The 24,112-nt window shown below is 40.4% G+C and overlaps 3 protein-coding genes across 4 annotated transcripts; 1 reads left to right on the top strand and 2 right to left on the bottom strand.

Moving 5' to 3' along the window:
• Positions 1–2,271: 2,271 nt before the first annotated feature.
• On the bottom strand, positions 2,272–7,044 carry il2rga (interleukin 2 receptor, gamma a). Its single transcript, XM_030792603.1, has 8 exons — positions 6,873–7,044; positions 4,753–4,843; positions 4,323–4,504; positions 4,049–4,194; positions 3,768–3,909; positions 3,556–3,676; positions 2,920–3,001; positions 2,272–2,704 (listed from the first exon to the last, which is right to left on the bottom strand). Exons 1-8 carry the CDS (start codon positions 7,039–7,041, stop codon positions 2,459–2,461), a joined length of 1,179 nt encoding a protein of 392 aa, XP_030648463.1. The 5' UTR covers positions 7,042–7,044; the 3' UTR covers positions 2,272–2,458.
• A 489-nt stretch (positions 7,045–7,533) lies between these two features.
• Positions 7,534–16,190, bottom strand: si:dkey-18a10.3 (heat shock factor protein 1). Of its 2 annotated transcripts, none has more exons than XM_030792600.1 (12): positions 15,752–16,190; positions 14,260–14,368; positions 13,941–14,071; positions 13,691–13,806; positions 12,795–12,870; positions 12,599–12,660; positions 12,384–12,486; positions 11,914–12,038; positions 11,268–11,408; positions 10,982–11,078; positions 10,539–10,650; positions 7,534–9,467 (listed from the first exon to the last, which is right to left on the bottom strand). In XM_030792600.1, the coding sequence occupies exons 1-12, from the start codon at positions 15,842–15,844 to the stop codon at positions 9,271–9,273; spliced, it is 1,362 nt and encodes a 453-aa protein (XP_030648460.1). In that variant the 5' UTR covers positions 15,845–16,190; the 3' UTR covers positions 7,534–9,270. The 2 variants fall into 2 exon arrangements, with proteins under 2 accessions (XP_030648460.1, XP_030648461.1); XM_030792601.1 differs by having other exon boundaries at positions 11,914–12,008.
• Positions 16,191–17,671: 1,481 nt separating this feature from the next.
• On the top strand, positions 17,672–23,944 carry slc9a6b (solute carrier family 9 member 6b). The gene is made up of 16 exons (XM_030792589.1): positions 17,672–17,982; positions 18,330–18,529; positions 18,883–18,960; positions 19,433–19,509; positions 19,618–19,730; positions 19,907–20,012; positions 20,668–20,809; positions 21,065–21,170; positions 21,289–21,377; positions 21,601–21,714; positions 21,835–21,946; positions 22,143–22,296; positions 22,516–22,546; positions 22,719–22,804; positions 23,224–23,329; positions 23,693–23,944. The coding sequence occupies exons 1-16, from the start codon at positions 17,712–17,714 to the stop codon at positions 23,942–23,944; spliced, it is 2,037 nt and encodes a 678-aa protein (XP_030648449.1). The 5' UTR covers positions 17,672–17,711.
• Positions 23,945–24,112: the final 168 nt, after the last annotated feature.

Here is a 24,112-nt window from a genome sequence, read left to right as displayed (position 1 = left end):
TTTTTTCATCATTTTTCCACCTGTATATACTCCATCTGGGGTGCTTCGTATAAGAATTGTGTTTTGGTATATTCATCTTGTGTGTGTGTGTGTGTGTGTGTGTGTGTTTGTTTGTTTCTTTTTGACATAGACCAAATGCTTCATTTGCGGAATTGGCAGTGACTACTTTGATACAACTCCACATGGGTTTGAAACTCACACGTTAGAGGAGCATAATTTGGCCAATTACCTGTAAGCATTTTTGCCTTATCTCTTCACTGTTATGGTGTTTTCTACAATGTATTTTTTTTGTTCTGATCTCTCTCTCTCTCTCTCTCTCTCTCTCTCTCTCTCGTTTCTCGCTCTCTCTCGCTCTCTCTCGCTCTCACTCTCTCTCTCTCCCCTCACTGTTTTCCAGGTTTTTCTTGATGTATTTGATCAACAAAGATGAAACAGAGCACACTGGCCAGGTCAGTATGAAACCAATGTGAGACAATGAATGCTCTGAACAGATTTGAATGTTTTTGCTCACACGTCTGAAATTCCTCCAAACATTTTCTTTTTTATCCATCCTTGATGACAGGAGTCCTATGTTTGGAAGATGTACCAGGAGCGATGTTGGGATTTCTTCCCTGCAGGAGACTGTTTCAGAAAACAGTATGAAGACCAGCTGGGATAGCCTTGGCCTGCCTTACAAAAGGCTTAAGATGGAAACAATCAAATCTGAGTAATCTGAAATCTTGTTCAGCAGTCTGTCTGAGAATCTGTGCCTAAGAGGTCTGACTCCATATGCTCTGAGGATGAAAAACCTTGTGCTCTTTGTTGCCAAGGCATCTGTTAATAACTGTTAAACATGTTACACTGAAGCTCCAACATATCACTAACCCTTAACTGCTCCATGTCTTTCTGTCTTTGTCGCTCTTTCTCCCCTTTTTCTCTCTTGCTCTTTCTGTCTCTCTTTCTCTTTGTATCACTTCCTCGCTTTCTTCCTCTCTCTCTCTTTCTCTCTCTCTCTCTCTCTCTCTCTCTCTCTCATTCACAGATATTAACAAATAAACAGAAATGACTATTTTTGATGTGTGTAAAGAAAATCAGCTCATGGTTTGAGTGAAATACATAATTTTATTGCATTAAACAAATCGAGCAATTGAACAGCTGTATACTCTTTGTGACTACAATAAAGATCCATATGTTATCGATATCTTCAGAAGTGTATTGTAAAAACAAATGCGTATTTTGCATAAAGGAGAACATAAAGCTGAGCACAGAAATCCAGATAGCAGCATAACGCCGATATTAAACCTATTAATACTGGACAAATGGTATAAAGTACATTTCTTTTGCAAATGCAGTTGTATTTTCTTTCTATTAAAGGTAATATTTTGATTTGTTGTGAGACTGCCAAAAGCAAACGTTACGTCATAACGCATCAAAAAGCGTATTTAAAGGTATTTATGAGAATGGTAATGAAAAATAAGCAATACTCATTTTACATCATTAGCATTTGCGACTGCTTCCATTGGCAAGGCCATTACCGAATGGTGAGGACCTCTTCTCACAAGAGCTAAAATAATATTAAACAGTATTTAAGCTGCGTTCACGGACCAAGTATTATGAAGTGAAATATTAAGAGTTTATATCCTTCTTTGTTTAGCGCAAGCTGCAGGTTACAAGCGATGTCTTCGCTCTGTTTAAGTACAGGCCAGTTTCGAAACCACATCAGCTTTAGCGCTACAAATGTGCTTTTTTTTAATGTCCTAGTTTTCTTCTCTGAACGATCATTCAGACAACTTAGAATGCATAATGTGATGAACCTACACATATAATAAACAACCCAACCATTTTATCAGGATGCCCATGACTTGGATACCTTACTTAAAGGACTACCACTGCCAAATATAGCCTTCGGGGGAAAACGGCTGGCCTTGTATTACGTCACGCAGATGAAACCTAAAATGTCACCTGTATATCAATGGTAGTTGTAGATAGTGAGCAAACATGTCCACTTCACAACAGGAGGTAACTGGTAGATAACAGAACTAACAGAACTCGATCTCTTCATCTCTCAATTCCACGGACTCGCTTTTGTAAACTCACCGCCCATTCCCAACTCAGAAATGCGTTATTGTTTCCAGTTGAAATAAATAGCAGACAACACCAATTACATTCTATTGGTTTCAACTGAGTGGAACTGGTGAAGCAGCCACTGCACATGGCTCTGTTGGTCTAAATGGGTTTTAAATGGTTTCAACTGGTATTCTTAGCTGGGCAAACCATTAGAATCTGAAAACCCAATTGGAACCATTTGAAACCAGTACAGACCATTTGAGACCAGTTCATCCTAATAGACTAGCTGCTGGATTTTCGACTGGAATTTCGACTAGGGCAAAAAGAGTTCGAGACACGTACATTCCATTTTGTGGTATTTCTGTCATTCTTCGCGTTGAGCGAAAAGATACTGAGACAGTCCGACTGCATTTTACGCGACGGTGCTTGACGTCGAGGTTTGAGATGTTGCATTTTCCACAGACACAGGGAGAGTGGAGGCTGAAGAGTAACTCGATAAGAATACGTAATCCGTTTGATCTGTCGGGATCGAGAGCGCGCTGTCACTTTCACTGCTGCTGGAGGGATGGAGCAGCTGGTACTCACAAACGGAGCATGGACGCTCCGTGAAATGAGGTTTGAATCCCTCTTCGAGCTCCTGGGGGATACAAAGCCATTTCTGCAGAAAAGTGAGGACACACACAAAACGTGGTTATTTTGTTACGTTACACGCCGTAAGCGTTATTATTATTATTATTATTATTATTATTATTTGTGGTGGTTGTACTGTTAGTAGTAGTAATAACAGTGGTAGTAACAGTAATACCATTACATTGTGATTCAAGGCAGAGAAATGTTAATGGCTCAAAGGGCTAATTAAAAAGACTTAATTACTTCATGTCCATCATAGTTGTCAAAAAGCTCCATAAGGTTTTTGTCTGGTCTCGGCACTACGGGGATGAAGATGTACTTCAGCCTTGGACAGGATCAAAGAAATTGTTAGGACTTGGAAAGTGGAATAAAGTTAAGATAATTGTCAATGATCCCACCATCATAATTTTGGTATACAACATTAGCAGAATATAACTGACATGTACAGCTCTAAATGACCAAATTCGCACAGAATTTCAGCAATGGAAGTCACTAATATGAGGCCTATTCTGGAACTGTTCAAAGAGATTATAGTGTCATTTTGTGTAAATTATTATACTAATAGGCCAAGCCGTCTTTTAAAGGGTCTGCCAGTACAAATGAGACTCTTAAGTACAATTGCATTGGAGAAATACACTTATAACGGCTAAAAATGAAAGTGTGTCAGGTCCAGTGATGGAAAGTATGTGAAATGATAAAGACAGAGGGCAGTAAAGTTGAGGATAATCTTGACAATAATACTGATAGAGAGGGGGATAAATGGAAGGAGGAATAGCCAACGGGTTTATGGACAAAATCATCCAGTGGTGGCTAAAAAAGATGAACAATCATATCTTTTTGTTGAAATGTCACCAAAATGATTTGATTTATGGTTCTCACCTCTCACTGTGGACCAAAAGGCAAGACAGTATGACAAGTATCAATGCTGCAAGACCTAAACAGACCAACCAGACACTCATGTTGATCTCAGTGAAGTTGTTTTCTTCATCCCTTTCAGCCGCTGAGAAAAACAGGGAGAGATCGAATTAGGGAGCCCATGTATGGCACATTTTATTTTCTATGAACCAGAAATCAGTGTGCATTTTATTTACGGTTCCAGATCGCAGGTTCGCTCCATTCACTCCAGAGTGTTGACTCTCCGCAGGCTGATGCCATGCGTTGCCGCACCTGGAACTCATATCGACTTTTCGTTGAGGGAAAAGGCACGGTAAATAAACTGCTTTGTTTTGGTTCCTAAAGGTTGGGTAAAAAAAAAAAAAAAAAGAACAGTACATTGAATTTTGTTTTTCAGTACTCATTTCTTGTATTCACCTTAAACTTGCACTAAAGTGCTGAGAAATATCTCTGGTATCATCCCTTAATGAATACTTACCCTCCCTTCATAGGACTCCTTGTTATCAACTTTAAACCGAATTTGACTCTCTACACAAGCAAATTTCACGCTGCTGTTCCAGTAAACCCGTAACTCTGGTTCTTGCATCATCTCCACAGTCACATTTGTTGGAGGGTTTAGCTTCACTGGTGAAAACACACAACAATGGGAATCGGTGTCAGTATGGAAGGAAAAAAAAACCATGATTATACACATATATCTTGTAATGAACAAGTCATCATTAAAAGGAAAACTGAGAACAGTGCTTTCTTACCCAAAGGTCTGAGATCAAAATTTTTAGAAAAATTCTTTCTTCCATTCTTTGTGGACAGAATGGTGTGAAATGTGTTGAACCTAAATGTAAGGCATTGGTCTGAACAAACTTCTATGCAGCCAACATTCACACCCTCTTCTTGGAGATACCTGGGGCACTTTTGTGGAGGTTTGTTCTCCAACCTAACAAAAAAAAAAAATTGTGACACGCTGAGTACATGAACTGCCCTCCTAGAATGACCTCTTCCTTCAGTCTTACTGGTGACTCATTTAACATATGATTGCATTGAGGAGCAACAACAATAGAGCACATCCACATACACAAAAACACACAACCATACAACAACAACCACACACACATTAAATTAGTATTACGTTATTTGTCAACACAAAATGGTAGATTTCATCATTACAACACATATTCTTCATACCCGCTCTTAAAAGTATAATCCTCTCCTTTGATCCCCTCTGCCCTCCATGTACAGTTGACATATTCCAGATTTACGATATAACAACTTAGATCTGCAAATAAACAATGATAAAGTAGAGAATCAATTGTTTTAAATGGTAGAGACTAATATGTCCAACTTACACAGTATAACTGGTTCACACAAGACAGTGATCAAAGAATGAAGTAAGATTAATGAATATAACCAAATATTATGAAACTATAGCATAAAACCCATATTAGGATTGTGTTTTGTGCTGGTAATTTGAAACAGTTGATTAGTAAAGGAATCAAGAATAGGAGATGAACTTTCTTTGGTATATAATTCAGTATAATCTTTTTTTTAAATAATGACAGTTCTCTTTCTCTCTAAAACCTATCTCATTCTGTAGAGCAATTTGTGACATTTGAAGGGAGTACGTTAAAAAAAAAACCAATTCTGTAAAACCCCTTTCTCATCTTGCACACAAGTTTATCTTCCTGCTCTTTAAACATCACACAAAATCATTTTCTGTCAAATGTCTCATCTGTAAACGGGTTTATGAAGATGATGCAGAACTCTCTAGAATTTTTTGCATTTCAGTGAACTCTGTAAGCAAAATCTTAATGGACTGTGACATCTGTTAGGTTTATGGTTTATATTCATGCCCATTTCATACTAAAAATACTCACACCTCAGTCAAAGTAGGTCATGTGACCTCACATCTTGTCTGACTGACACCAGCAGGCCAAGCAAACACATCCCAACAGACAGCATGTGCGTATATATATATATATATATATATATATATATATATATATATATATATATATATGTATATATGTATATATATATGTGTGTGTGTGTGTATAGATATAGATACATATACACACACATGTGTGTATGTATGTATAGATAGATAGATAGATAAACAGATAGATATAAATATTTATATAAGTAATGAAATCTTACAACACTCTTCAAAATTCAGGCTTTGCAAGACATTTGAACTTCCACAGCCTTAATCATTCGCACAGTATATAGTACAGATTACATCTTTGCTGTCGACAGGGTAGAAGCTGTTCTGAGAATCTGAGAAGTGATTGGGGGCTGAAAAGGCTGCAAGTATGAGGCTGCCATCCTGCTATAACTAAGAGGTGTCAACAAGACATCATACACAGGCAATTTAAGATTCAGTGGAAAAAAACTTGGGATAACAGAGTAGTTTGTGCTGTTCAGTTTCATGACAAATATTCTTTACAAAAAAAAAAGAAAAAAAAGAAAGCCAATCTGCTGACAGGCAAATTAGAGGGCAGATCGACCAAAATGGCGGTTTGCCAACACCGTGCTCAGTAGGTCGCTATATGACTTTATAGTTAAACTCAAAAGCTGAGTCAAATCTGAAAACACTTTCAGAACACTTTTTTTTTTTTTTACCGAGTCCTGGGTGACACAACAACATTTTAACGTTGTCCTAAATGTTCTGATTCCATGATAGAACAAATCTGTGAAATGTAATGCCTTCATTTTCGACTGTGTTACAAGGGTAGTCAGGTACATAACAGCCACTCTCTCACTCTCAAAAGTTGACTTAGGAAAAGGTCATAGGCTTCTGTGGCTATGGTGCCGTAACTTTAGTTACGTAACAGCGAGAACAGCAAACACTACAGGAAAATCAATGTCGTGATGATATATCTGATTTTAAAACATATGTTGTTGACTTCTTTTTTTTTTTTGAACAGAATTACACAGTATACAAAGTACAGTAGAACAATGCATCAGAGTAACAGAAAGTACATCATTCTTTGTATGTACGTATTTACATATAAAGGAAGAGAGACGAAACATAACGGGGCAGACAAGACTGGCCAGACTGAGCTGGTGGGACAAACTGCACATTGTGTTTTCTTGTAGGTTTGTTAATACAGAAAGAAAAGAGAAAAATAAATACGGTAAAAATAAATAAATAAATAAATAAAAGTTGAAAACAATAATAATACTTATGATGCTGTCCTTTTCCCTTGTCAGCGAATAAACATGACTCCTGCTATGAGATGCGGCAAAAGTATATAGCGGCCGAATAAGTAAACTTCTTAATTTGAACAAAACATTCATGAACTCACTGGTGGAAGATGTAGATGCACATCCCTGAAGAAAAATGACCAGAAGAAATGGTACCAACAGCATCCCCACGGACCTGAGTCCCCATGCATGTAAAGGTTTCATTTTTCGAGTCCCAGTCTGTAGATTTAGCAGCTGTGCGTCTATTTGTGTGTGGGGGTTGACGTGCATGTGAAATTTCCTGTTAGTCGGCTCGGAAGCCACATTCATCAGACTCACAAGCACACTGATGCAACAGGTCTCCACTTACTTGAGAGGAAGAACAAAAAAAAAAAAGTTCACAAAAAAATGAACATTTTGTCAAACTGAGAGAAACTGTTCTAATTTGTTTAATCACAGTGGAGTTACACTGCAAACCCTGTGTACTAATATCAGTGTATTTTTCCTCCATTAATCATCAGGGAAGAAATAAAGTCCTTTATGTACATTGCACCCATTATGTCCTTTATGTAGGCTTATACTCTGGTACTGAAAGTGGACAGGGCCACAGTGCGTTTTGTGTAGTTTGTGTATCGACCAAAGAGTAGGAAAAAATAACCCACTTCCTGTATAATTATGGTTAAGATCATTATGACTTGCTGTTTAACTATAATATGGGTAGGTACCTGGGTGGAGAAACAGTACTGCATGTTACTTGTTTTACATCAAACACAGTATTTGCAGTTTAAATGAAGAGTAATTTTATTTATCAGTTCACAGGATTGTACCTCTACATAAAAGCGGCAAATGCCATCTGTTAACAAATATACATTATAAAACAGGTTGAGAAGGTCCTGAAAGAATCGTGTGGTTTAACAAACAGAATAAAAGTATATCTATTTTAGCAGAAGTATCCAGGCTAATTCTCCTCGGTTCTTTCATAAAATTATGTGAATACTGGCAACCCAAGTGTTCCTTCCAAACTTAAAAGAACGCAAACCCAACAACCTGGTGAAGTTTATTGCATCAGAAAAAATGCTGGTCTATCCCTTAGACCAGAAATATAACTCACTGTCATGGGCTCATAAGCTTTAACCGAATAACAATTCTTTTTACCCATGCAACAGTTAAGAGAGAACAGAGATCAGATAGTCACCGACTTATCTACATTGGTGATGCACCTTCCTTTTAAATCTGACCCATGGTACATCAGCAAAAAAAAAGAAAGAAGAAGAAAGAAAAAGCAAGAGAAATTCAAATCAAGTTTTCAAAAGAGTTGAAAAATACAGATTTATAGTTAAAAAAACAATTTTGATTTTCTACAATACAGGAACATTTGCTTACGATAAATGAGTTACGCTTGCATAATGAGAGACCACTGGTGTGCCCTCACAGTGAGGTCATGGTGAGTGTAAAATTTCCTATAAAGTGAATGAATCATCGATTCAAAAAAAAGCAGGCCACAGTATCCTTCGTGGCTGATACCTGCAGCGACAAGCTACGTTAAACTATTACTGTTTTTGTGTTAAGTTATACAATGTACAGCTGCAGTCTTGAAGTTGCTGAAGATCTGCAAGACACATAACGTTTTAAAGACAGCAACCTCCAGACATATTTCAAAAATTCAAAGACAAAGAAAGTTCTGGGATCATCTCTACATATATAAGTTTGTGCTAATATGTACCATTACCCTTTGCAAGCTGGAAGAAAAAACACTTCAGTGAGAGAATACAATTTTTCACAAATATTCATGAGATCATTACAGTGTTAGACTGCCAGTGTTAAATGAGCTCTATGAGAGTTTAATTAACTCTGAGAGTGTTTTATATTTTTACACACTGACTGCCAATTTACTGTACACATTAATAGTAAGAACTGCATGCATGATATATCTAGTTCGGGTGTTATCATTTAGCATACTCAATATAGATCTATTGATTCTAAAAATTTTCCCACAACAGAAGTACACATGGAGTATTTGAAGTATAACTGACGATGTTTCTACGGTTATGAGTAAACTCCACTTTGAGTGACTTCTTAATCATTATTTGTTTATGTAACAGAATTTTCCTTATCTCTTTTTGGGTTGTCATCTACAGTGTGCATGCTGAACTTTAAGTGCAGAAGAGATATATTTATTTAACCAGGCAAATCTTTTAGAACTACGTTTCAACAAGAGTCACCTGGGGCCTGGGAGAAAATGCGGACAGACATTGCTAGACCGAAGAAGCACCCCTAAAGCAACGAGGTTTGAGAAACCTTTCTCTGGAGGATGGCAATCAAAGGGAAAAACAAACATGCCTCCAGACCGTTATCAAGTTTATACTTTCTCTGCTCTGGTTTCACCCTAGCAATTTTCCGGCCACTGGCCTGGAGATCTAATCTCTGAGCTCTTTACACTCTTTTTAAGAGTGTGACTTCTACATTATCATATTGCAAAAAAGTGCAATGTATTTGGTTTAGAAGAAGAAGTGCTTTGGTTTAAAGGAGGAATGCAGTCTCAGGGAGGGTGGCAATGGGATTGTAGGAGAATTCAGAGGCCTCCTGTGCTAACTGAAGAAGAGAAGGCAGTATGTCTGTGCACTCTCCTCCGTCCTCCTCCACCTCCTCCTCCTCCTCCTCCTCCTCCTCCTCCTCCTCCTCAACCACTTCCTGTAGCATCGGGTTGATCTTTGCAACTGCAGAAAACACAATTGGCAGGACAGAGATAGATAGAAGGAGACAGAAAAACCCATTAGGTTTCCTCCTTGTGTGTGTGTGTGTGTGTGTGTGTGTGTGTGTGTGTGTGTGTGTGTGTGTGGTGCATGCGCATGCGCACGTGTGTGTATGTGTGTGTGTGTATAGTGTATGCGTGTTTGTGTGCGTGCGTGTATGTGTAGTGTGTGCGTGCGTGTGTGTGTGTATAGTGCATGCATGTGTGGGTGTGTGTGTGCATGTCTTTAAATACCTGTCTGTTTGTGTTGCTGTGTGTGCGTGTTTGTGTGTGTAGTGTGTGCGTGTGTGTATAGTGTATGCGTGTTTGTGTGTGTAGTGTGTGCATGTGTGGGTGTGTGGGTGCGTGTGTATAAATACCTGTCTGTTTGTGTTGCTGTGTGTGTGTGTTTGTGTGTTTGTGCGTGGGTGTGTGTGGGTATGTGTATAAATACCTGTCTGTTTGTGTTGCTGTGTGTGCGTGTTTGTGTGTGTAGTGTGTGCATGTGTGTATAGCATATGTGTGTTTGTGTGTTTGTATGTGTGTTTGTGTGTGGGTGTGTGTGGGTATGTGTATAAATACCTGTCTGTTTGTGTTGCTGTGCGTGTGTGTTTGTGTGTGTAGTGTGTGCATGTGTGGGTGTGTGTGTGGGTATGTGTATAAATACCTGTCTGTTTGTGTTGCTGTGTGTGTGTGTTTGTGTGTGTAGTGTGTGGGTGTGTGTGGGTATGTGTATAAATACCTGTCTGTTTGTGTTGCTGTGTGTGTGTGTTTGTGTGTTTGTGTGTGTAGTGTGTGGGTGTGTGTGTGGGTATGTGTATAAATACCTGTCTGTTTGTGTTGCTGTGTGTGCGTTTTTGTGTGTTTGTGTGTGGGTATGTGTATAAATACCTGTCTGTTTGTGTTGCTGTGTGTGTGTGTTTGTGTGTGTAGTGTGTGCATGTGTGGGTGTGTGTGTGGGTATGTGTATAAATACCTGTCTGTTTGTGTTGCTGTGTGTGTGTGTGTGTTTGTGTGTGTAGTGTGTGGGTGTGTGTGTGGGTATGTGTATAAATACCTGTCTGTTTGTGTTGCTGTGTGCTCGCCCATCTCTCGGCCCCTCGTTTCCTATTTTGCGTATCTGTCTCTGAGTCTTTACTTGCAGTTGCACAGCAACCAGGTTTGAAAAGCTGACAGGAAAAGGAAACCAAAAACATGTTTACACCCTACCATCAGAGTTAACACACTGATAATAACACATATAGCTCACAACAACAACAACAACAACAACAGCCACAATAAGAGCGAACAACAGCAACTACGGTACTAATAATAATAATAATAATAATAATAAAAATAACAACAACAACAGCAACAATAAAAAAAATAAAATAAATAATAATAATAATAATAATAATAGGGCTGCGATGCATGGCTATTATGAAAAATGCTGTACCATTTGAGCATGTTGTATTCCTGTCAATCATGGAAATGAAATATAATGACAAGATGAAGTCTAACCTCTGTGAGGAAGTCCAAACTGGGGGAAGGGGGGCGAGAGGAATTAATCGCTTCCAGACTAGAGTCAATCAGAGTCAAAGGGTCTGTCACTTCGCTCCTGTTGTGAGGAAAAAAGAGGGTGGACATTAAAACTCAACATCAGAAGCGAATAAAATACCACACTGTATCTGTAAGACGACACTTTCAACATTTTCTGTGCGTAACACATAATGCATAATTCATTTTCTGTCCACAGCACTGAATGAATGAAAATGCTGCGAGCACCGGCCACTTAGAACATCCCAACCTTTCTGGGAGTTTCTCCTCCGTCTCCTGGGAGACGGGATCCTCTAGCAGAGATAGGGCCAGTTCAACTGAAGACACGGCCGGGGAGGTGTGGGACAGGAGCGAGGACAGGGAGGTGGACAGGCTGTCTGATGACTGGTCCCTGAGAGACATCGGCCAATGCAACGACAGGAAAACAAACAAACAAACAAACAAACAAACACGGCTTATGTAGCATCCTCTTGCCTATGAGGCCTCTGAGGTGAGTGAAGAGGAACTTGTTTTATTTTGACACCTTCCCAACTAAAACATTACGGAGAGATTAGAGGCAAGTTGTGTGATGAACTGTAGAACAAAACTGATTTCAGGAGCATAAATCAAACAGCGGCTCAGTTCATAACTGAAACTGTGCGAATACATGAGCTCCCTACGGTATGACGATGACAACTGTTTGCTCCTCCCCTTACTAGAAAACCCTAATTCCCATAGACGGAGCGAAATGGGCTATACCCGAGAACTACACTCTCTCAGTTTCACACAAAATAACCACAACAACATGGCTCCTGCGGCTCCACAAACAATTAATACACGAAAACACTCTTTCAGCGTCCTAACCAATCGAATTTTCTCGCTCGGGCCGGTGTGAGGGTGATGATTGGCTGACTTACTTGCTGCTCTCGCTGTGTTTGGGCTGTGGCTCCAGCAAGTGAGTGATATCTGAGATGATCATGCCGTTGGAATAGACGTCAGCGGAGGACTCCAGCTGTCGCGTCAAGCCCACAGGAGTAACATTCTCAGTGACATTAGCATCATTTAAACGAACACACTGCTTACAGAATGTAACACGAAAGCTCGTTATACTACACTTGGTTAAGAGCCGTTGTGCTGGAGCGACGTGCCTTGTCACAGCATGCAAAAGACAGAAAAACGAAAGCCAGAGCAAGCATCTTATGGCAGCAACAGCAACAAATGATAATAATAAGAATCATAAAAATACGTCATTGTTTAATAGTTTATGATTTGTATTCCGCCCTGTCTTGGAAGTCGTTTCGGGTTAAATTGAAATAAACTGAAATGTAGATGTTTGTGCAAAACGTTACGTCAAAAGCCACTTGAAAGGAAAGGACTTGTAGCTCACTGGAATCTCAAGCAGAGAAGAAGGGTTCTGTTCGGAGTCGATGCTGATGGTGCGGCTGTACTTCGGAGCGGAGTGGGACACGCCCAGTCTGTCAATCATGGGGCTGGACGACAGAAACAGTGAATCGTAGAATTTTAGTATGAATGAATGAAAACCTTTGACTGTTGATGACAATGTGAACTTGGGTAACATTTCCATGTGGGCTTTATACATACAGTTTCCTCTTGAGACCTTTGATTCCGCTGGATCTGACGGTGGTGACGATGAAGTGGATTACCTGTATGTGAGAGAGAAGAAGAGGACAACGAAGACCAATCTCCTGATCTCTGTAATCTGATTTGCCTTTCATTTTACGTCAAGTGAAATTCAAGATGTCATTTGTACACGACTCCTCGGCCTCTTCTGCCTTACCTTACGGATCACTTTGTGCTGCTGCTGTTGTTTCTGACGTAAATTGTCCAGCTCAGTCCACAAGCTCTCATTGTCCCTTTACAAAACACAGTCCATTGGGGGGAGTCAGAAAAACAAGGCAAAAATGGACAGACTTCGATAGCAAAATAAGATCTACCATTCTGACCTGCTACTCTGTGGTACTTATTTATTAGTAAGGCAGGCTTGTATATATACACATACATTATACATTATTCACCATTATAGGCAGTATTATATACTAATTGGTGTCCGGTCAAAAGAACCAGAACATTCTTACTGTCCTTTGTTCAGTGGCCATATGTTTCTTTTTCAAGAGTGTGGTGTTTCTTAAAACTTCGTTGAGCAGTTGTGGATTAGATTTCACCTGGCAATCCATTAAAATTTTCCTTTGTTAACCTTAAACGTGCCATGGCTCTGAAATGAGGCACTCTAAAAAGGGTCACGCTGACTCATACTATGGCCACAATAAAATCTAAAAGAAACCGTAATGTAATTTGGACAAAAGCCATGAGCAATTTCAAAACACCTCAGGTGGTTTTTATCAGTACCATGTTTAATTCTACGGCTCATAATTCCTTAAAATAATTCAGGCCCTTGCGAGTCCTGGATCCTCAGGCTTGAGGCCTGCCTTCATAAATTTGGCCTCAAGAGGGCGCTGGACCAGAGATGTCAGTAGCATCTCCTTAGAAAAGTCACTGTGTAATTCTTGCAAAATGCTCTGTCAAGTTAAAAAGCTTTTCACTGTCATGCAACGTTACGTCATATACTCATCTAGTCAGTAAATGATAGATTTATCATAATAACAGATTCGAAGAGGCTAGTAAATGGAAAAATCAAAACTTTGATCCTTCCTTAACTGAGACTGTCCTGTTTACCTGCACAAGGCCATCAGTTTGAATTCTGACGAATCCTGCCAGCTTTTCATATTTCCAACCTCGACGAGAACCTGTGTTAACTGGGATCCGTCATCACCACCTCGGCTCACTGACACCTATTTGTGACGATGTTATCATCACAGAGGGAGAGAAAGAGAACCAGAGAGAGGAAGAACCACGCCCACTTTATTAGTTACAGCTGATAAATGCTATGTAGCAAATTACGAAAGATAAACTGTATTAAATTCACCTTTCTGCGAATGAGACTGAGCAAATGAGGTTGTGACCTGCGAAAATTGGGATGCTGAAATTCTACACAGTCGTTTTGGCAGTTATCTCTCGGTAATCCTGTGTCCACATGCACCACCTTGTGGAAACCATCTGTAATTGCAGGTCAAGTGAGTCAGCAAAGAGGCGTGGAAGATAAATCATGGCATTTTATTGGCTGCGTTGCTATATTCTATTTAGTGATATGAGTTTCATGACTGAAACTATGCACTGATAGCACAGGTTTATATGTGGGCATCAGTTTCCGGACGTTGCAGAAGAAGCAGTGACTTAACACTTACACATATTGAGCTGTCGCACGAAGCTCGTCATATTGCTGTGCTTGAAGTACAAAGGAAGAACCTCTTTGCAGAATTTCTGCTCTTCCCGCACTAGGAAACTGCAGCCATCCTAATGAAGAAAAAAGTGAACGTGGTTCGACTCAGTAACAAGAACAAGCATGTTAGTTTGAGTTGATATATTACATGCACAGGTATAGCTTGGCTTTTCACATTCACTATCAACGAATCTAACTATGCTCTCAGTGCTTGACACGCTGAGAGAATATGAATCTTTGGAAAGTAAAGCCTTCTTTAAAATAAAACAATGTCTTCAATACAACACAGTAGTTTGAAATTCGGAAAGTTGACACCCCTCCATTCGAAATTATATCCACACATCACCAATAATTAAAAGTTGAGCGGTCGAGTCATTGCTGTCAGGACAATTCGTCTTTGATGAAACTGAAATGAAACTGTGAAATACAGCGAGAACAGTTAATAATAATATCCAACGTCATCGTGTACTAAAATACGAGAACGTAGGCTTCTTTCATTTCACCACTTTACGTTATTACATTCGTGATTGTTTATGACAACCAAGATGTAAAGAGTATAGATTTTTCAATTTGCTTTGACACGAACGGTTATGACTACTTACGACACCACGTAGCCTTTTCTATGGGTTTTGAGCAGAGAGACAACACTGAAGCTCCTTCAGACTTCTTACTGAGAGCTTGAGTGTTAAGATTCTTTTAATGATAAAACTCGCCCGTGCATACATAGTCTCTACTCCCTCCATTACAAAATGTAATACATTAACAATATATTTCAAGTTAAATTATAACAGCTGCACTAAAATAATCTAACTCTAATTACAAATGTGTATTATTATGGTATGATATAGTTTTAAGGTAATATCATTCTATTTTGCAGCTATGGCGAGTATACCAGACAGATTATCTACATAAACATACCCTAATTATAACCGCACCTGTGATTGGACACAGAGTTAGCCAATAGCGAGCTTGCCTTGGTGGCATATGTACAGTCCACGTGGATTTGTTATGTTAAAAATGGATCGAATGAAAAATAAAAAGGGAAGTGTAAAACATGTACAACAAATAAATAATAAAAACTATAAAATACTGCCCCGTTAAAATCCCTTCATCAGTTACAGGAAGTATGAGAGGAAAGCATTGCTGGATGTCATTTGAGGACACTGCCCTGTCATAGGAAGATAACCGTTGGAACGACAGTTTGCTTAAAGAAACGTATGGGCTACTTATATGTCATCTACGCTTAAGCTTGTACAAACGTTGAATTCCGATACATAATTCATTTCTATAACAAATTATTATGTCCAACATTGCACCCTACAGCAAGGTTTTATCACGTTAGGCGATCGAGCAAGTTACATGTTCTTTACGTGCAACTAAGACAATGATATCTACGCATTTTAACTTAAAGTAACAGTAGCCTTAAAGCAACATTCTCGTGGCGGATAATTACTCACTTGACTCCAGCAAATTAGATCATTCGTAGAATGATCCTCAACAAGTGTCCAGAGTTTGCTGAGAAATGCAGGGACAGTGTTATTCTGTTTCATTCTGACAGTTGAAAGCGTTGTAAGTTATGTCAAGTGATAGACTCTCTTTGGACGCGACGATACCACTTTTAAAGAGTTAGCTGTTTGAGCAACTCATTCAAATATAGGTCAGTCTCCTTTCCTTTTCTGTATTATCCTGGCGTTCGATTTGACTGGCCGGGGAATATTCCGTCACATGACCAGGCAAACCTACAAGGGTGAAGCGTCGGTCTAAACGTTGAAATTATGAAAAGTCTGGTTAGCAACACAGCAATACAGGTCTTCCCGAAATAAAATATCTAAGAGTAATGTGAGTATTATAGACAAGCAGGCTACGAGGCCACTATTTCAGTGTCACTTGGATACACTGCCGGATGCTTGCGATTCGGTGACTGTGTAGTTTTCCTACAGCGCGGGCATACACGTGAGATTCTTCGCATTGACACACCCCCTTTCTGCATTTTCCAATCATGTCCTGTTATTCGGTATCTTATACGTAAGCGCTCGTGTGCCCCCATATGGTACCTCAGCAAGTTCAACTAAGTTCATAAAAACAGTGTGATGGGTCATAAGAGCCCAACTGATTTGGAGAATGTTGCGCTCTGTTCTTTATTTAGGTATGATGTAAAATAGCAATGGTAACAGTGACATTTAGAATTAAAATAGCTTTTCTCCCCTTAATTATTCGACTGGGCAATAGTGACCCAGATTTTTAAAGTTGAAAACATTTTTGCTACTGTAAAACATGATAAGACAGAGGTTTATCTTATGTAACATGCTATTCAAGGTCAACTCCCACCAGGGCAGGAATGCTTCACTGCAGGAAGGATTAGGGTGATCACTGCGAAAGCCAATGTATTTACTGACGTTTACCTAGCAATGATCCAAAACAAACCAGCAAAATGCTTTCCACGCCATAACGGAGACCCCCAGAATCGGCGTTTAATTTGACATCATGTTGCCTCATTCGTGAGCGACGGCTCACTCTTCTGTTTTTTGCCCAATGGACCAATGATTTTACACAGACGATGTTGTTTGCGCCATTGCACTCTCTGACTGCCTTTGGAAAAAACTGTTTGGTCATATGCAAGACACACTGAGCTATGTTCTTTTGTCATACTGTAAATCTTGTTTATTCTAAATATGAGGGATTCACCTGAATAAACAAATGTAACAGATCTAGGCTATCCAGACAGCACATAGTGTTGCCGTTAAGAGGTTATAATGGTATTATAACGTCCCCAAGACGTTAATAGTGAAAGGTTCTGACAGAATCCGAAATATTGTCTAATACAATCTAAAGCTGCGCTAAGGCGTGCCATTACGACGAAAGCGCCCCCGCCCCCGCCCCCATATACACACTTATATATATATACATAGCAATGTAAATCGGCTCGCCGGATATGCCAGGAGGGCTTTCTCAGAAAGCCTAACGAGCTGCAGGTAACAACTGCAGCACCATGGTTTTGCACTAAATGTAATTAGTAATGTGGCGTCGGTTGCTACGGTGACTCAGCAAGAGACAACAACAGATGAGGATGCAGTGTTACTAAACTTTTTTTCGGCATAGTGCTTTTGTGTAGTTTTAAGCTCAGTCTTTGCAGATACACCTTTCATTTCACAAACGATCTCTTAAGGAGAAGTACACTATAAAAGTACGAGGTTCTTTATACATTGTACACATTTATGTAGATTTACGGCGCCCAAAATCGAATAGGACTTTTATTGTGACATTTTGAAGGATATTTTTGACCGGAAGTATTCTGTCTGCTTGTGTGGCGTGAGCACAACCACTAGGTAGCACACGAAAGTGTAGGTGGCGGTAGAGTGGGAGATATCTGACAGTGCTCGACGTTTTATTTAGAAAGAATAGCCGAATATTGTCGCAATGGAAATTCGGCTACGAAATATCAATAGCCCTAGTGGTTCCAATGTCTGTATTCTTGGCGTGCTGTCATTTTTTCTTATCAACTGCAAGGCCGAGAACACTGGAATGGTTAATGTTGTCACTGAGAGGAAAGCCGAGGAGAGTCACAGACAAGACAGTGCTAATCTACTTATCTTCATAATGCTGTTAACTCTTACCATTTTAACCATATGGCTGTTCAAACATCGTCGTTTCAGATTTTTACATGAAACAGGACTGGCTATGATCTATGGTGAGTGCTACAGCCTGACAAAACCAGCCCCCATTTTTGCCAGATACAAATGTCGTTTTTCATTCATGTTATCAGTTTGCCTTTAGTTAGTTCTGTAGTTTAGGTTCATACAAGTCTTGTTTTATGCGGTAGATTTGTTGCAGATTATAGGACTTGATTTTTATTACTGACACCACTGGACAGTCTTCCTTATGTGTGACTTATGCAGAAACTTATGTTTTTGTAAGCTTGAGTCTAAAATGTAGACCGTTCCATTGAACGTACCCTTTAGAATGCCATAGGATTAGTATAGTAACTGTTGTTTGTTTGTATAAGTCTTTCTTCTTGTAAATCTCTTCACACATAAGGTTTGTTTGTGGGGGTCATCTTGCGATTTGGAATTCACGTGCCGCAGGATGCGAGCAACATCGCTCTGAGCTGTGCTGTCAATGCCAGCCCGCCGATCCTGCTCGTCAATGTCAGCGGCCACTTTTACGAATACACGCTGAAGGGAGAAGTCAGAGACAACAAGGGGCGTGAGGTGCCAGATGCTGAAATGCTTAAGAAGGTACATTACCGCTCTTTGCACTGCTCAGCGTCTGCCTCCTTGCACGTGAGAGATAAAGGCTTGTAGACACCAGGAATGGAATAGTCAGTTTTTTATCTAGGTATCCAATAGCTAAATGCTATGCTCATCTTTGGTATTAAATAAGTAATTTACTCCAAACGCTTCACCTCTTGAGCTGGGTTGGAAAATTACTGTGGGACCAAAATATCTTTTTGCACTATTCAAACATTTGATTTCTCATGCCACTGGACTACTTCTTTGTACCTTGCCCACTCTTTTGAAAATTTTTTTGATGAAGACATCTTTATGTCATAATAACAGGCATATTCCTTTACTGTCTTACCTTTCTTTAGGTGACCTTTGACCCAGAAGTCTTCTTCAACATTTTACTGCCTCCTATAATCTTTCACGCTGGCTACAGTCTCAAAAGAGTAAGAGCCGATGTCGAAAACCGAAGACAGGCAGTCTGAAATGATCATTATGTACACTGAGTAGACAGGCTGTCTGAAATGATCATTATGTACACTGAGATCAAAGATTCTGTTAACATTAGAGTGAATTACAGAGCTTGAGTTTAAAACAAAATCATGTTTTCATCATGTAAAATGAATTTGTTTCAGCAAATATGCATAACACAGTTATTACATGTGAAAGATTCATGTATGAACTTGTGTTTTTTTGAAATGTAGATTAAGTAGGTTTGTCAGAGAGCGTTTATCTTTGCTTCTGTTTGGAATTCATAGTCACATGTCTCACAGTACAGTATGTCTTATAGTAGATGATTTATAGTACAATTTATAGATGATATACCCTTTATCACAGAGTATCACAGGACATCTCACAGTCATTCTTTTTCTTTGATCTTTGATCGTTTATGTGTATGTTACATATCTGTATTTTCAGAGACACTTTTTCAGGAACATGGGTTCCATCCTCGCCTATGCTTTCGTGGGGACAGCGACATCGTGCTTTGTCATCGGGTGTGTCATATTTTCGTGCCACCCTTCAAAATGCGGTGTTGGTGCTGATATCTGATATCATGTCGTGAATAGAAATGGACTTGCGTGTTTTGCCTGTCCCTCTTGTAGGTTGATCATGTATGGCTTTGTGGCATTCATGAAGGTGATTGGTCAGCTGGGAGGGGACTTCTTCTTCACTGACTGCCTTTTTTTTGGTGCCATTATCTCAGCAACAGACCCAGGTATCGCCACCCCCCCCCCCCCCCCCCACATCTGATTCATCCAATGCAACAAACTTGTGTCTATATGGTGAAAGCATCTTGAGAATGTCAGACTGTTCATGAACGTATGAAAAAAATAGCAGATGTGTGGATAGGATTTCATGAGAATAACTTTAGTTTCTCTTGCTGTGTTGCAGTGACGGTTCTTGCCATATTTAACGAGCTGAAAGTGGATGCTGACCTCTATGCTTTGCTCTTTGGAGAGAGCGTGCTTAATGACGCTGTGGCCATAGTCCTGTCATCGTGAGTATCTGTCATGTTTGTCTGCCTGTCTGAGTCTTTTGCTCTTTCTGTCCCAGTAGGTGGCAGTAGGTGGCAGTTATGTGCATGTGCATATATCCATATATGCACACACACACATATGCACTTATGTGAAATCTATCTATCTATGTATGTATATATGTATCTATCTATCTATCTATCTATCTATCTATCTATCTATCTATCTATCTATCTATCTATCTTTCTGTCTGTCTGTCTGTCTGTTTATCTATCTGTCTGTCTATTTATCTATATACCTAAATAGATAAGCACATATAAAGATTGATAGACAGATATAAAGAAAGATAGATGGATATAGAGATATATCCACGGACATATAGGTAGATCCTTAGAGAACATGCCTGGATATTTGGACTCCCGTGGTGCGTTTATGTGTTTATCTGTCACTAAAGTAACACCAAGGCTGTATGTAAGGCTGCCTTGACTCAAATATCAAACACTGTGAGCCATCTGAGATAACGGGCTTCTAATTTTTAAAAAATGAGTGAAGATTTTCCGTGACTCATACATGCTTTTCACCTGATGCATAGTCTTCATCTGTATATGCCTATACCACTCTTACGCAGGCAGAATGCAATAATGACGTCATGTGTTTATCCCTTGATGCTGCCGACAGGTCTATTGTAGCCTATCAGCCAGCGGGAGATAACAGTCACACATTCGATGGCAGTGCCATGCTCAAATCCCTGGGCGTGTTCCTGGGCGTCTTCAGCGGATCGTTCGCCTTGGGTGCGGCCACCGGAGTCATGACTGCTTTAATATCTTTTCAGAGGAAATGACTAGCGTAATTAGATGCCTGCTCACTTATTTAATCCTCTTCATGCATGAAACAATGTTAAGGGCCCTACTATAGATTTCCAAACCCAGAACCTTAGCCACACATGGAGTATATTGTATGCTTTGAATACGGCCGTTTGTATTCGATCTTTGCGATAAGAGCAGGGATAGCTGATGTGTGGGTGCTTTTAAATGGTTAAACCTCCAGAGGGTCTGTTCCTTGACGGTGTGTTCACGTTACAAAGTTCACCAAGCTGAGAGATTTTCCTCTGCTGGAGACTGCTCTCTTCTTCCTGATGTCCTGGAGTACTTTCCTACTGGCAGAGGCGTGTGGCTTCACTGGTAACCACGACAGTGCACGCCAGACTAAACATGATTTACTACACTTTGTCACGCCCTTGTACTTTTCCATGGTTAAACTCAATCTCTTTTTCTTCTGGGGTTTTGATTGGCTGCACAGGTGTGGTATCTGTACTGTTCTGTGGAATCACCCAGGCTCATTATACCTACAACAACCTCTCTTCTGAGTCAAAGACCAGAACCAAACAGGTAAACTGCACTCTGCTCTGTCTTCTGCTTCTTAACCTCTGTCTCCTGCTTAATAACTGTATGATAGTGCTTTAGGAATTTTCCAATTGCACCACCAAGCTCTGTAGATATTGAACTGACTGTGATTGGCTCTTGCATTTATTTATTTATGTATTTGTTTCTTTGTTTCTTTGTTTGTTTGTTTACTAATGTAGTGCCCCCCTTTTGTTTTTCAACATTACAGCTTTTTGAGCTGCTGAATTTTCTGGCTGAGAATTTCATCTTTTCCTATATGGGATTGACCCTGTTCTCCTTCCAATACCATGTGTTCAACCCCTTCTTCATTATTGGGGCATTTGTATCCTGAAACAAAAATATGAATGTGTGTGTGTGTGTGTGTAGGCATGCGTGCGTCCACAAACATATGTGTTTCAAGTGCCTATTAACTCTGAAGAACTCCTTAACTGCTGTCCGCTAGCTGGCTGTTTTCCTTGGCAGAGCAGCTAATATCTATCCACTGTCTTTCTTTTTAAATCTTGGTCGCAAGAACAAAATTGGATCCAACTTCCAGCATGTCATGATGTTTGCAGGTAATGTGAACCGGCGTATTCAAAAGGGTCTCTTTCACGTTAAGCCAGAATAGGTTGTGTTCGTTGGAAGAGATCCAAGCGTTAGCCACCGGGTCGGCAGCCAGCCAGTCAGATCACCCCGGTCTCGTTCTTGTTTCCATGACGACATTTTAGTGACATCACACCGCTCTCGTGTGTTGCTCTGTCCGTTTTTCAGGGCTCCGGGGGGCCATGGCCTTCGCCCTCTCGATCCGAGACACGGCGACGTACGCCAGGCAGATGACGTTCACCACCACCCTCCTCATTGTTTTCTTCACCGTGTGGGTCTGCGGGGGCGGAACCACCCAGGTGCTGTCCATCATGCAGATCCGGTGAGCAGCTGGTCCACTGGCCAGTCAGCTGTGCTTTCTGCTGCATGCTGCTGGATACAGGACTGAAAAATACAAGCCCGCCAGTAAAGCAGCCGTGACTCATCCTTTTAATGAGTTATCTCTGACTTATCTTTTTATTACCTTAGCCGATTTAAGGTTCGGTCAGAGAGCCTTTTCATTTTGTTTCACATCTTATTCCTTTGTTTTCTCATTTAACAGGGTGGGGGTGGACGCAGACCCAGATAATGCTGTAAGTTTCTACATCATATAGAGTAATGATTTTTTTTTTTTTGGTTTTTAAATCACGTTTCTACCTACCTGCTCAGAATTTCATACGTCCTTAAAACATGCTGTGCTCCATTTTGCAGAGAGCTGTTGACATGCCCCCCCTCTCTGTGGTTTATTTCTGTGTGTTTGATTAGGTCACAGCTGTCGAGGGGACCGACCGAAGACTCACCAGACACGAAAGTGCCTGGCCGTTCAGACTGTGGTACGGTTTTGACCACAAGTATCCTTTAGCCGCCCTCCAGTTCATCTGAGATGTCACCCTCTCGTGTGCACTCAAAGCAGCTGATCTGCTGTCCGTGCATTTAAGTTTCCTCTGTTTAGTTTTGCTCCCAGTAACAAAACTGTGATTATTTCTCCCTGTGTTCAGCACACAGTCTTTCTGAGGGATTTTTTTTTTTTTTTTTTACGTCATGGCCATAATTCTTAGTTTTAGTGCCAGCCTTCTTGTATATTGTCATATTAATATAATAGATATGAAAATTCTTATACTGCGTGTAAGATTCTGAACAGTAGAGGGAGCACATGTCAAATGGTGTGGGAGCACACGTTGTAGTCACTGACCCTCTGAGAATCTTTTCTTAGTAAAAAAAAAAAAAGAAAAAAAAATCTATCAAGACCTTCCTTTACTCTTAGCGTCAGTTATCTGAAGCCCTTCCTGACACACAGTGGGCCCCCCCTTACCACCACTCTCCCTGCTTGTTGTGGTCCAATAGCACGCTGTCTCACCAGCTCTCAGGCCTATGAGGTGAGTCTGAACGCTTCCATTACAACAGCACATCAACAGCTCATCATAGGAGAAGCTGGAACTGGGGCCGGGTTTGCTAAAACACGCAGCACGTTTTTAAATGTTTATCATTTAAAACATGAAAACATGATGCAAGTTTACGTCACGCACCTTGTCCAGTCCGAGTGATGGTGGCATGATTGGTTTTTGCACGATGTGAAAGGCTCATGTGAATAACTGAGATTCCGTAGGTAAGAATCACAGTGCTCCAGTATGCGTCAGCCGTCATCTGCCGGCTGCACTGTATAAGGAGAATACTTCACTCCTCAGTGTATGAGACTGCACTGAGTGCTTTCTTTACGCCTTACCTGCTCCCTCCTTCAGGATGAAGGCCAACCACATGACGAGGACACGGAGCTGATCCTGAATGAAGGTAACGGCCTGATGTACGGAGACGTGACGGTCAGCACGGATGCTACGGGCGTTCCTAGCACATCTGACGACGCTCTGGATAGAGAGCTGGCGTTCGGGAGTACCCGCCTGGTCCTGCCCACCGACGAACCCTTCGACCCTCTCACAGGCTCCGCCTTCCCCCCCTCTCCGCCAACATCTGACCCTCTCCGTCATAGAGTGTAACCTATGAACTGTCAGACTCGTCAGGCCTAGCGGTCCTCTGTTTTTTTTTAACTGTTTGTCACTTTTCGTACTGTGTCGGTAAGATGGGAGTTGAAGTATTTGTGTTTCTGTGTTTAACTTTACAGCAAAACATGTCTAAATGGTCTATTGTGTACATTTATTTATTTA

This window comes from Chanos chanos, chromosome 15 (assembly GCF_902362185.1).
Source record: "Chanos chanos chromosome 15, fChaCha1.1, whole genome shotgun sequence".
Lineage (NCBI taxonomy): Eukaryota > Metazoa > Chordata > Actinopteri > Gonorynchiformes > Chanidae > Chanos > Chanos chanos.
This window is presented reverse-complemented; position numbering and strand designations above follow the sequence as displayed.

Bases quoted from the DNA above. Each gene is read 5' to 3' on its own strand.
- si:dkey-18a10.3 (XM_030792600.1), bottom strand. From the start codon at position 15,844: ATGAAACAGAATAACACTGTCCCTGCATTTCTCAGCAAACTCTGGACA. The intron at 14,369-15,751 runs GTGAGTAATTAT...TTTCTTCATTAG, and splicing joins ATCTAATTTGCTGGAGTCAA to GATGGCTGCAGTTTCCTAGT. The intron at 11,079-11,267 runs GTTGGGATGTTC...TCCTCACAACAG, and splicing joins GAGGAGAAACTCCCAGAAAG to GAGCGAAGTGACAGACCCTT.
- slc9a6b (XM_030792589.1), top strand. From the start codon at position 17,712: ATGGAAATTCGGCTACGAAATATCAATAGCCCTAGTGGTTCCAATGTC. The intron at 20,013-20,667 runs GTGAGTATCTGT...TGCTGCCGACAG, and splicing joins GTGGCCATAGTCCTGTCATC to GTCTATTGTAGCCTATCAGC. The intron at 23,330-23,692 runs GTGAGTCTGAAC...TCCCTCCTTCAG, and splicing joins CCAGCTCTCAGGCCTATGAG to GATGAAGGCCAACCACATGA.
- il2rga (XM_030792603.1), bottom strand. From the start codon at position 7,041: ATGCACGTCAACCCCCACACACAAATAGACGCACAGCTGCTAAATCTA. The intron at 3,002-3,555 runs GTGAGAACCATA...ATCCTGTCCAAG, and splicing joins CTTTTGGTCCACAGTGAGAG to GCTGAAGTACATCTTCATCC. The intron at 2,705-2,919 runs GTAATTAAGTCT...ACTTTTCTGCAG, and splicing joins ACAACTATGATGGACATGAA to AAATGGCTTTGTATCCCCCA.